This window comes from Cyprinodon tularosa, unplaced genomic scaffold (genome assembly GCF_016077235.1).
Source record: "Cyprinodon tularosa strain WSP-4 unplaced genomic scaffold, ASM1607723v1 ctg838, whole genome shotgun sequence".
NCBI lineage: Eukaryota > Metazoa > Chordata > Actinopteri > Cyprinodontiformes > Cyprinodontidae > Cyprinodon > Cyprinodon tularosa.
This window is the reverse complement of record NW_024039605.1, coordinates 168,558-181,364: the sequence shown is the minus strand read 5'-3', so window position 1 is coordinate 181,364 and position 12,807 is coordinate 168,558. Positions and strand designations below refer to the sequence as shown.

The following is a 12,807-nucleotide window of genomic DNA, read 5'->3' as shown; positions in this document are numbered from 1 at the left end:
ACTTTTATATCAGTATTATAGAATAAAAACATATCCTGAAAAAAAAAGTTTTATTCGTATTTTATTTATTTTTTTATTTGTATTCCTTGCAATTTTTGTTTTGGATTATAAGCCCCCGAAGCTTAGTTATTGTAAACAAGGACCTTATCCAAGCTTTTATTGTGAAAGGGGAACCGGATATGGTTTAAATTCCGATTGTTTTTTTTCAAAGTAAAACGCCGAGGCAGCACTGAACTTTGTTGAGGAAGACTCATTTTATGACTCTATTATTTTCATACTGATCATTTCGATTGAGTTTTATAAAGAATTTTTTGTATGCTTTCGTTTCTCAAATCTGGCTTCGGGTTTTTCTATTTGTCGTCGTCATAGAAAGTAATCTCTGAGTTATTTCGAGCAAAAAATTCTGACCAAACCGCATGGGAGTCACGTAGTTTTTTTTTTTTCGTTAACAAAAAGAAAAAAAAAAACACACAACAACAAAAAAAAAAAAAAGCAAACAAAAAAAGAGAGATAAAACAGGAAGACATTTCCTACGTGGATAGCCTGGAATGCAGCTTTGACCTGGACGCACAGGGGAACAAAGATTGGCTCCAACCTGCGATAATGTTTATTTTACTGGCTTTTCAGCCTTTCTGACTGCAGCACCAGGATGGAATGGGGATTATGAAGGAGCCTTCCTCTCTTAAACAAAGAAGCACACCTCCGCCGGACTGGAGCAGCGTCGTGCGAAAGGGAAAACCCTTTGCGGGAAATGGAGAAGGAAGACTGGTTTGAGCCAAACAACACAGGCAGGCTGAGATTTCTGCATTGTTAGCAGCTGCTCCTCCGCCCTGCTGAGTGACAGAGCGTTCCTTTTCCTCACCACATGCAGCAACAGAGTGTTTACTAATCGGGGCAAATCAGTAAAAACAATGAGACTGGACTGTCTGCGGTTGTTGGTGGTTGTGGTGCTAAGTGGCCTCAGCGGCTCCGCGGTGCCGCTCGCCTGCAAAACATCCGATGAACGGCCGAGGAGCGGAGCGAAAAGCCCGGCATCCGACAGGAAAGTGGTCTGCAGCAACATGGAGCTCCATCAAGTGTTACCTCCGGACTCCTTCCCCAACAGAACAGTAACACTGTGAGTTTTTATTCTTTTACTTTCACATATTATCCATTGCATTTAGCCTCCTCCATGAACCAACTAATCAACAAATGAGATCCACCTGTGTCTAATTTAATCTCAGTATAAAAGCAGCCGGTCTGGTAGAGAACATCAAAGGCATCATGTAAACCAAGGGGGTTGCTAGAGAAGAGTGTTAATCTAGCAAGAGTCACAGAGCAACTATTATAGATGCATGTCACAAGTTTGGCTTTCATGAAAGAAATTTCGAAGGCGCTTTGATCAGATAAGGCAATTTGCACAGTAAGCCTATGTGTATCAGAAAAGTACCACTGCACATAACTATCCCCTCTGGGTTACATGGTGGTGGCAGCATAATGCTGTAGGTTTTTTTTCTTCACTAGGGATGAAGAAGCTGGAGAAATTTGATGGGAGGGCAAAGCCAGTGGGGAGCAAAGGAAGTGGTACAGGTGACCCCCCTGCCCCTTGTGGCTCAATTGTTGATAAACACATGCGTATGTGCTCCCCTGGAAGCTAAATCATGTGCTCAAGTGCCTCCTTGGGAGCCTAATCGCGTGTGCTAAAGTGCCTTCTTGGTAGCCAAATCGCGTGTGCTAAAGTGCCTCCTTGGTAGCCAGATCGCGTGTGCTAAAGTGCCTCCTTGGTAGCCAAATCGCGTGTGCTAAAGTGCCTCCTTGGTAGCCAAATCACGTGTGCTAAAGGGCCTCCTTGGTAGCCAAATCGCGTGTGCTAAAGTGCCTTCTTGGTAGCCAAATCGCGTGTGCTAAAGTGCCTCCTTGGTAGCCAAATCGCGTGTGCTAAAGTGCCTCCTTGGTAGCCAAATCACGTGTGCTAAAGGGCCTCCTTGGTAGCCAAATCGCGTGTGCTAAAGTGCCTCCTTGGTAGCCAAATCACATGTGCTAAAGTGCCTCCTTGGGAGCCAAATCACGTGTGCTAAAGTGCCTCCTTGGGAGCCAAATCACGTGTGCTAAAGTGCCTCTTAGGGAGCCAAATCGCATGTGCCAAAGTGCCTCCTTGGGAGACAAATCACGTGCCAAAGTGCCTCCTTGGGAGCCAAATCGCGTGTGCCAAAGTGCCTCCTTGGGAGCCAAATCGCATGTGCCAAAGTGCCTCTTAGGGAGCCAAATCGCATGTGCCAAAGTGCCTCCTTGGGAGACAAATCACGTGCCAAAGTGCCTCCTTGGGAGCCAAATCGCGTGTGCCAAAGTGCCTCCTTGGGAGCCAAATCGCATGTGCCAAAGTGCCTCTTAGGGAGCCAAATCGCGTGTGCCAAAGTGCCTCCTCGGTAGCCACATCACGTGTGCCAAAGTGCCCACTTGGGAGCCAGCATGCGTGCTAAAGTGCCCACTTGGGAGCATGCATGCATGCTAAAGTGCCCACTTGGGAGCCAACATGCGTGCTAACGTGCCCCCTTGGGAGCCAAACCGTGTGCTAAAGTACTAGACTTCTCCCTACAGTGGTGAGCATGCACTATATCTGCACCTTTTTTCTTTTCTGGCCCTGCCCTTGAAAAGGTCCTTGCACTCCACAGTTCTGAGCTGTACTGGATGAGTTTAGATTAATACTTATGGGTGTGTTTGCATCAGTTGTTAAGAGTTCCATAAGTTTCCCATTTAATTTGACTCAATGCAAGTTATCTTGCAGGCAAACTTTTTCACCTCCAGCAGTACAAAGCTTTTGCAGTTAGACACAAAAAGACTTGGGGGTTGTAACTGCAGTGAAATTTCCAAAACTTCCAACAGTACTAAAGAGTGACAACCATGTTTTTGTTTACTTTCCTGGCACACATGTGCACTAATTTGCTCTGGTGTCTCTCATTTCGATCCAAGTAAAACGCTATGAAGTGAAAACGTCAAGGAAGGTGCCGTAGTCACTACCATTTAACCACTGAATTCGCATGACACTGTATCTATGTGGCATTTATACTGGCTTACAGGCTATGAATTAAATGTGGGGCTTTTTTTGCACCAGGATGTGACTCAGACTATGGTAGGATAACATTTAAATTTAACTCTTGGCAGCATGCACCTGAGTAGACACCATGTTTTTACTTGGTAAGAGCAATCCCTAATTGTTGCTTTTTCTTTTCCTTCTTAATGCTTTATCAGCTAAATGTTTAAAACTCACACTAAACACACAAGTATGATATCACATAAGTTGATACAATTACTTTTCTGAGATGCACTTTTTTCTGATTGGTACTAAATGATCAAGGAGTGGAAAGCAAACAACAGATGTCAGAGAAAAGACATAAAAGGGGATTTGAAGGCCATTAAGTTAGTGTTTCATTTAAAGTAAGTAAAATCTACAGTTCTTAAATTCAGTTCTAAAAAAGGTAACAATAAACTTAAGGGTTAAAGAATGTATTGTTTTTTTTTTATTGTTTAGAAGCAGGAGACTAAAACCTTGAACATTGAAGTTTAGCTGCATTTTTTATTTTTATTTAATCTTCATCTGGAACCAGACATAACCTAAAATAGGCTCACCGTGGCGTGAGTCCAGGTGGAGCTGAAAAACTGGTCTGTCTTTAAAACGGACCTTTTCCTTCTAATTAAAACAAGATGTATTTTTAAACATTACTGTCTTCCTCTGTTGCTGCCCAAGGGGTTTTCCTTTGGTGTTCAACAGTCGTAGGCACTTATTAACAAGTTACCCTGAAGTGTTTCCACTTTTATACATTTTGTGAGCAATTCAAAGAGTTTGTAGGAATCATTTCCTGAGTGGGAAATCCTTTATTCCACCACTGAATTTTCTTAATGGAACATTTTATCTCATGTCAGGCTCCTTTAATGCTGGTGTAACTTAAATAACTTCTTTTAGCTCTTTTCTGGGGGTAAAGATTTGATGTAGATTCTTAGCTATATTCTAATGAAATCCAAGAGCTTTCTGAAGTTTTGGTGTTTTATTGCATTCAAGAAGAAGCAAGCATAATTTGATTTGTGGGAAAGGATTCAGCTCTTAAATATTTTCATTCTTAATTTGACTTAAAATATGACACATGGCAGTGATATAGCTGACTTTATAGTCTACTATAAACATTTTACATAATCTACACAGTTTGTTGGTGGTAATATATAACCTTTAGCTTCCTGGAGGTGTGGCAGTTCTTGTTTATAGCCCCTGATCTTGGCCTGTGTAGGGAAGTCATGACTGCAATTAGAAACCTTAGGACCGGGATATGTTTGGTTTTGCTTAAGATGAAAAGTGCTGAATAAACCAAGCCTTTATTTAATAAAATAATAGAGAAGAGGGGTAGGTGTAGCATTGGTGAGAGAGAAGGGAGGAAATCTTAGCAGTATGATTTAGAAGAACCCAAAACAAAATATAAACCCCTTATCAACAGTGCTTACAGTCTCAACAAGGGTTCACCAAAATAAGAGGTTTTACAATTGACTGCTGACCTTTAGTTTGTGGTTATTTGAGCTAACTATGAGCTTTTTACCTAACTTATTATAGTGATCCATGAAGACAGACTTCCAGCTTTAAGTTTAAGTTCTTGGAAATGTAAGGGTTAATAACGAAAAAAGTAAAGGAGTCTTTGACAGAAAATGTGAAAGAGGCAGCAAATCATAAGCTTAGAAATATAATCAGAGGGTTTAATGTGGTTTTATTCTGTTGAGCTTTTAGCTCCAATTAAAGTTTTGTGAGTTAAAATTGTTCTGCGTTTCTTATAAACATTTTTCTTAAATGTTATATTGTAGAGATGTCCCAATCTGCTATCAATTGGAATTAGTCCCATATCTGCTAGAAATTGAATATTGGGTTATGTTAGTCTGCATCTAAAGTCTATAGTATAAGCAACCCCATAGAAACTCTTTCATCTGCTTCTGTTTAAAGTTTCAGTGGTTGATAATAAATAGGTCAGTTGTTCTCATACATATTATTGTTGAATATTGTTCTCTATTTCAGTAAGATATTTTTGATAAAGCATTTTCTACCATTCTACAGTCAAAATAAGTAATAAAAGTACCGGTATGTATGATTTGTGCTGATATTATATTAGGTCTATATGGGATTACATCTGCAATGAAAAAGATGTATCATTCTATCCATATTAGGGCTGAAACAATTAATCGGATTAATCAATTATTTAAATAATTGTCAACTAGTTTAGTAATTGATTCATCGTTATCTGGGGTATATAGACTCTAAAACGTGCCTTTAGCTGACAGAACAACCCACTTAGAGCAGTAACTATACCAGCATTGTTAAAAAATATATAAACATTTTTGCATTTAAAATAAAAAAAAACCTTTCTTGTCCATCAATACGCTCTATCCAGAACTCCTCAAGATTTAGTTTCACCTGCTTTCATTTAATAAAAAATCTTCTTTAAGGAACCTTTTACTATCCGATTATTAATCGATTAATTGAAATAATCGACAGATTAATCAATTTCGCAAAATATTTGTTAGTTGCAGCAATAATCCATGTTGAATTTAAATAATTTAGGCTTGTCAAGATAATTATCAGATGTTTTTACGGGATCTTGTTCTAAGAACTCGCAGCAGTTTTTCTGAGGTTTTTATTTAGTTTATAACATCTGATTGAATGATCAACCAACATTTAGAAATGCAAATTAATTTGTGATATAAATTTTGGTCATATTTTCTAGCCGTAGCAGGGGATGCCTTATATTGGTACCCATGCGGAACAAAAACGACAAATGCAGAGTTATGTTGGTTTTTAAGGCCAAAGCCTGTACCAATTATTATTTTGAATTCAGTCTAATCAATCCCTAAAATGTACTTCAGATTTTTTTTTTATCTATTAGTTTTCCTGTTTCAGCTCATATGACAAAAGTAACACAAGTCTTAGTTTAAAAAAAAAGAACAAATGCTTGTATTAATAAAACATCAGTGTATTCTACATAGCGGGAGCGGCAATGCACAAGCTTCATGTGATCTCAGGGCATGGCTGCTGAATGCACTAGTGAATGAACGAACACATACATGGATTGGCCGAACCAAAAGAAAAAGTCTAATATCTGTAAAACAAAAACAACCACAAGATACACTGTCTACCTTTAGCACCAGGTTCTCAGGGTGATTGAAGTGCTATTTCTTTCCATCATTAAACTATAAGCTCAGCAGATCATTGCTGTTCCCACACAACAGGATGAAAAGCAGGAGGAATTGAACATCCAACAAAGTTCGGTGCTGCCCTGCACCGCTGCCCCTTCCTCACCTAACATATGCAGTCAGGTCAGTTTGCCCCAGTCTGAATGATCAGAGCAGGTGTTCACACAGATGCTCTGTCCTCTTAGGAATAAAATTTAAATTCACGGAATACAATCCTTGTAGTTTTCAACAAAAATCGTCCGATTTGCATGTTTGCATGAGGCAGTTTTAGTCCGATCAGCCCTTTTATTCCAAACACTTATGTGTAAGTAAGCATGTCCGGTGTGACAAATTAAACTGGGAGATTATTGGGGTGAACAGAAGGGGCGGTGAATTATGCAGCATTCTGGTTTAAAGATACCAGTATATTAGCCAGGCGATACATGCAGTTCTCTCGAGGATAGACCTTGCATAAAGAAGGGTAATCCTTCCTATTTTCTTCCTCTACTGAGCCATTATGTGTTTAGTGCTACCTTTAAAAAATCTGGTCTGTATTTGGTTGTTCATAGAGAGGCCTGACCAAACGGATTGTAGAATTAATTTCACAAAAACTTCTCAGTTTAGCATACTGGGGAAGTATGAATCCTGCCTCTGAGCTACATCCTTGGTGTAAACAGAGACCCGGTTATTAGAAGAGGCACACCCACTTGGTTTACTTAACAGAATATTTTCTCTTTTTACTTATCAGGGATGCCGCTTTTAATAAACAAGCAGGCCTGCTTTAGAGTAGTAGCAGAGAAATGGCCTGTTTATCTTATGGATACAACTTTAACTTTATCTATGAAAGTTTGCAAAGCTGCTCAGGGGTGGGATTTACCCCGACAGTTAGAACATAAACCAGTTCATCACTGTGAATCCCTCCGTTTAGAAACAAAGAACAGAAAAACCTGAGTAATGCATTCCCTGAATCCGACCGCTCCAAATGACACCGCATGCCTGAGTAATCCGAGAGGAAATGACACAAACGTGTTTACAGCTGGCCAGTCCTCCCATGTCAGTAGAGGCCCTCAGCTAAATTATGAGAGCTTGAATGTAGCTTTAGTTTCAGGAGACAATGAGTTCTTATTTCGGGTCGAGCTTTCTTCACTCATCAGGTTCTGTTTCTATTCGGAGTGGTTTAGTGTATTGAGGACCCTTTTCCCTGGAGCAACATGGTTGGATTGTTGTGAATAAGTACTCCTGGTTTCATCCCCAACAGAGGTGTGCAAGATTTATGTGTAAAGGACTGCAGGGAAAAGTGTGCTTAGTGTAATGGATCATTTGGGGGCTATAAACTAACTGGTTTTACTGTGCAAACTAGGGATAAGGGACTGGCTTTGTTTCCCTTCGGATTCTCTACCCCTCAACTGTTAAAGTGATTGCAAAATCCGATTTGTATAGAGTCTGATCGTTCTCTATGTCCGTCATCTCTTTGTTTTTCTTTCTGCTGCCAAATGTCTTTGAAGCATTTGTGCAACTGGAACACAAGGTGCTTGCAGTGTGGCATGACCTGAGAGTGTTTGCTTTGTAGGAGGGTTTGGAGCATGCTGGTGGTGCACAGGCATGGAATGTCCCTGTGTGTTGTTCTTGAGTGGTTTTGCAGTGTTTGCACTGAAAGGCAAAATCCTAAATATGAGGCACTGACAGCTGCATATGCATTCAGTTTGAAGCCTTTCATTTTGTAGCCTCTTTGAGCTGTTTCTATGTAGGGTTTCCCTCCAATTGTTTTTATTTCTCTGAGACAAGCAGACTCATCCAGTTTCAAGGCTTTGGTTGGTTAGGAAAGTTTATTTTGCAGGTCAAAAGTTTCCTTTAAATTGCGTTCTTTGTTTCCAGATTCCTCTTTTTAAAGTGTCTGTAAAAACACACAATATCTTCTATTATTTCAGGTTCTGCCAGTGAAACCTTATAATTTGTTAGGATCAGCCTTTTTCTGACACAGAACTCTTTAGTGTATTTTTTTTTTTATTTTACCATAATTTTCGGACCATAAGCCGCGACTTTTTCCCCATTTCTCAACCTTGCGGCTTTTATAACAATGCGGCTTATCTATGGACTTTTACAGCTAACGGCCACTAGGGTAATACCTAAATCTATGGATTTTACCATCCCCTGCGAGCGGTACGAGACAGAACGAAGGCGAGAAGGACGGACATTAAACATAAAAAACCTGCGGCTTATAGTCCGGTGCGGCTGGTATATGTACAAATCATGCAATTTAGCTTCTGTGGCTTATATTCAGGTGCGGCTAATAGTCAGAAAATTATGGTAATTTAGCTTAAATGCAACTTCAAATATGTAGACAACCTAAAAATGCAACAAACCCTCACCCTGGATTTTTTACAATAAAAACCAATGAGCATGAAGAACGTTGTTAAATAAATCTGTCTTTGCTTTATTCTTAAAACATTGTATTCCTTCAGTGTCTATATTGGAATACAGAACTATACACTTTTTAAAGGGATGGACATTGGTTTGTACCATTGGTTTAAATTAATATAAAATCTAAGCTATTTTAATCTTTGGGGGAAATTGCATATTTAAGGCTCTGCAGTTTAAAAATATAATTGAGATTAACACACACTGTATGAGTAAACACAATATGTGAGTTTTTTCCCTGGATCATTTAGCTGTTTTTTTTCTTGGCATGAATCCAAAGATGTATTTACAACACATGCCTCAAGATCAGCAATGTTTGAGGGCGGACCTGAAAAAGAAACCCATAACAAAAGCCTATGACATAAGCTCTAGGCTTTAGGACATGCAGAGGCGGGTCTGTTGAGAAGTAGATGACTAGAGTGTAAACATCATGACGGTTAAATAAGTGCTAAATTGAATCTAATTGGATTTATTTCTACCTTTTTGCTGATACAGATTTGCAATGACGACTTCTTTTCTCAGCTAAGAGTTGAAGGTGGAGGATAGAAAAGCAGCCAGCGGAAAGCCTCGTGACTCTTTGGAGTTTCCTAATTATCAGATTTACAGCCTTCTCTGAAAGACCAATGTTCTTTTTAGAATCTCAAGAAACCTCTTTACCTGTTCTTGTTTTCACCTTACTTTAAATGCCATTGAGACAAACATGGCATACTACCATTAAAGGAAAACCTTCAGCAAGTCTTCTCTGTCTAACCCCTGTAATGAAACCCCCTCAACACCCTGCAATAGCTCCAGTATCGCCTCAGGTTGTGGTAGCAGCTATAATCTATGTCACTATCCCACATGTTCCATCCCTGCAGGCCAGAAACATACTCTAACCACAAATCCCTGCTGTGGATTCCTGCACTGTTGGTTTTTGACACCCTTCAGGGTTTAATTTTAAAAGGAAAGATTTAACGCGGGAACTGAACACAAAGCTGGGGTTGTTTTATGTTGACTCTGCTGGTGCATCAGGAAAGTTATTTCTTGGAGTCCAGTTTCTCCTCCAAATACCAGCATATAAAGCTTTTTTTAGTTCTTTAAATGCAATTAAGTTATATTAAGTAAGAGATTATCCGTAAAAGTTATTCCCAGCAAAATAAATGTATGCAGGCAAGAAATGATACATTTTACTAGCTTACCTTTTACATGGGAAATGATTTGAGTCTTGTTTATGCTTTAAATCCCGCAGCGTTCTGATAAGGCAAAAATTGCCTCACTTCTACATCCCTTCCTTTAGCCAAAAAGTGTCTGTTATCAGGCTGTGTTGAAAAAAATACAACTCTGATTTGACTCTTATAATAATTCCTAAAAATCAATGTATATAGCCTAAAGCCAGTTTTAAAAAAGCACTTACAGCTGCCATTCACTACCTTTACTTTGTTAATTTTCTGTTAAATGTTAATATAATACTTGTATCAATATTTTTGCATAACCGCACAGTCACTGTTTTTAGATTAAATCAAAAAGAAATCTGCTCTAAATCTTATAACCTTTATACACATTATGTTATGTGGGGTCTGACTAGATTGTCAGGTGGGGGTCGTTTTATCCGATATTCATCTGTTAATACTGAAGCATCCTCTGTTGATGTTGCATAGTCCAGTTCAGGGGTCACCAATGTGGTGCTAGCAGGCACCAAGGGGTCCTCTAGGGCCACAGGTGGGGCTCCAGCAACTTCTGAAAACAGAACGCCTAAGTGCGAAATGTTTTTTTTTTTGTTACTCTTCTTTTTTAATCATTTATAGAGCATTTCATCATATTAATCATATAGAGCATTTAAGCATTTATAGGGATTTAAAAGAAATAATAAAACTATTTCTATTATGTATGAAGTTTAAGTTAACGCTTACCCCTCCCCCTCATAGGTCGGTATCTATAGACCATCCGATGCTCGGTAACCCTGCTTTAGTGTTGTGCATATATTTTTATATATATTCAATTGAATTCTGTATTTCTCAATCTGAATATGCATTGTTTGGTTCTTCTCTCCTCCCATGTTGTCCTTAAATATTTATTTTTTTGTTCTTTGTCCTGTGTGGGAAAAATCATTCCTGATTCTCTTCGCCTCTGACACACATGAATCTCCGCATTGTCGGGCAATAAAGAGTATTTCTATTCCATCCGTCCCCTAATTAGAAAAAGACATTTGATATCTTTGATTCCAGCTTCATATTTAATTAGCATAAATTCTTTTCGTACTTTTTGGACTCTGTCTGGTTTGCTTCAAGGGAGCATTTGTTTCCTTGCAGCTCTTACTCTGGACATGATGTATGGTCACATGACCGAAAAAGATTCAGGTGCCTGAAGCGTGCAATATTATACCCTAGAAAGGCACATCTGGGAGTTTCAGCTTGTTTTTGAGGCCGGCTTTAATTTAATTGCCTTTTTTATTTATTAATTTGATTTTGTTTTCTTTCCAGAATTCTCAATAACAACAAGATTCAAGAACTCAGAAGTGGAGCCTTTTTTGGATTGTCGAATTTGGAGAAACTGTAAGTATGTCTGCTAAGTAAAATTAATTTAACTCTGCCTTTGATTGGTTCTCTGAAACACTTTTCTGAGGGCGTTATTTTTTTAATGTGTTTTTATATTCAGCTCTAATCCATAAACCAAAGCGAAAATCTGAGCTGGACGATTAGTTCTGCTAATGCGTGAAAGTAGTCTGTCTAGAAATGCTGCTAGTAGCCTGATAACTCTACAGCAGCACTGTCTTTAGGACTGAATGAATTTGTCCAAAATACATTTTTTTGTTTGTTTGTTTTGATTTTCCTTTTGCACTAACCATAGGAATGTTTTGACTCCAGCGTTTCATTGACTTCATGACCTTAAAAGCTTGCTTGTTCAGTGTCCATTTTAAGTGGACTTTGCTATTGCATGGCTGCAAACCCACTCTAATAGTATTACAACTTTTTTGTTTGTTTAAAACCCATACTGATACCAATGTGCTGCTGATTTTTGTGGGACTGGAATCTGAAGCTGATATTGCTCTTTCTTCCTCAATTTACATGGTGTTAATTAGGGCTGAAACAACTAATCCGATTGTGATTAATCAATTATTGAATTCGTCGTCAATAGGGCTGGGTATTGTTCAAAAATTTTCGGTACCGGTACCAATACCGATACCTTCACTTCGATACCGGTTCCTGAACGATACTTTTTTCGATACCAGTTTTATAATATCAATTCGAAGAAAAAGAAAATTACTCAACATAAAAAAGTACAAATCTTGAGTTTTATTTTAAGCTCTGATTTTTCCATTTACATTTTTCCTCTTACATAAAAAAAAATAATCAGTGTCTAATATTCACTGTAACATTGTGAGGACCTTTTTACTTAGCAGTTTTCCTTTAGAAAAATTACCATGTCTGACAAACAAGCCCGTTGAATGGGATCCTACTAACAGCGCACCGCTGGTTTGGGGGGGTCTGAGCGGCTCCGACAGAAATATTGGAAGGCAGGATGAACTGACTGCACTGATTAAGTTTTCAGGTGGATTTTCCCACTTAAAAACATAATAAAACTACTTTATTCCCACTGATCACAGCAAATACAGCTGCAAGGCAAATAAAGGATAGAGTAGCTCCGCCCAACGCGCATCAGAGCCACTTTTGCACCGCGCAGCCAGAGCAGCAAAGCTTCTTCAGCCGCGCGTCAGAACTAAACTGGTACAAGAAGCAAAAAGGAAGCAGCAGACGTGATTTTGCTTCTCCTGCTGCGTCCAGTTTGAAATTGCAGCATTATTACAGCATTACTCCGCTCTGGCTTTGCTCTGCCCACGGGCTGCTGAGAGGAGGATGGTCGCGCTGGTTGCGGTCCGCTCTTCTTGCAGTCAAACACCGAGCAACCTTCTGCTCTTAAATTGTTTACGTGCGTGATGTATTGCATTGCGCACTATTAGCATCAGTCTTAATAAAGTGAAGCAGCACTTTTGACCTGGGGGGCATTTTAAAGGAGTTCCGCGACGCTCACAACCAGTTCACAACAGATACACATCAACCCTGGCTGTAGGCGTGACCACCTGTGTATTTTTCCTGGATGACGCAATCACGTTAAGTGTTACAGCCAGTCACCGAAACTTGGTACCGAAAGACGAGGCATGTTTCGATACTCGGTAGAACCGAAGCATTTCGGTCGGTACCGTAAAAGAACCGAAGTTCGGTACCCAGCCCT

At 39.3% G+C, this 12,807-nt stretch overlaps 1 protein-coding gene across 2 annotated transcripts in view; it reads left to right on the top strand.

Moving 5' to 3' along the window:
- Positions 1–465: 465 nt before the first annotated feature.
- Positions 466–12,807, top strand: part of adgra3 (adhesion G protein-coupled receptor A3) — a 41,548-nt gene continuing 29,206 nt past the window's right edge. For both annotated transcript variants that reach the window (XM_038272572.1, XM_038272570.1), the window contains exons 1-2: positions 466–1,117; positions 11,058–11,129. In XM_038272572.1, coding sequence (XP_038128500.1) covers positions 912–1,117; positions 11,058–11,129 — 278 coding nt within the window. In that variant the 5' untranslated portion in view covers positions 466–911. The remainder of the gene's footprint in view (positions 1,118–11,057; positions 11,130–12,807) is intronic.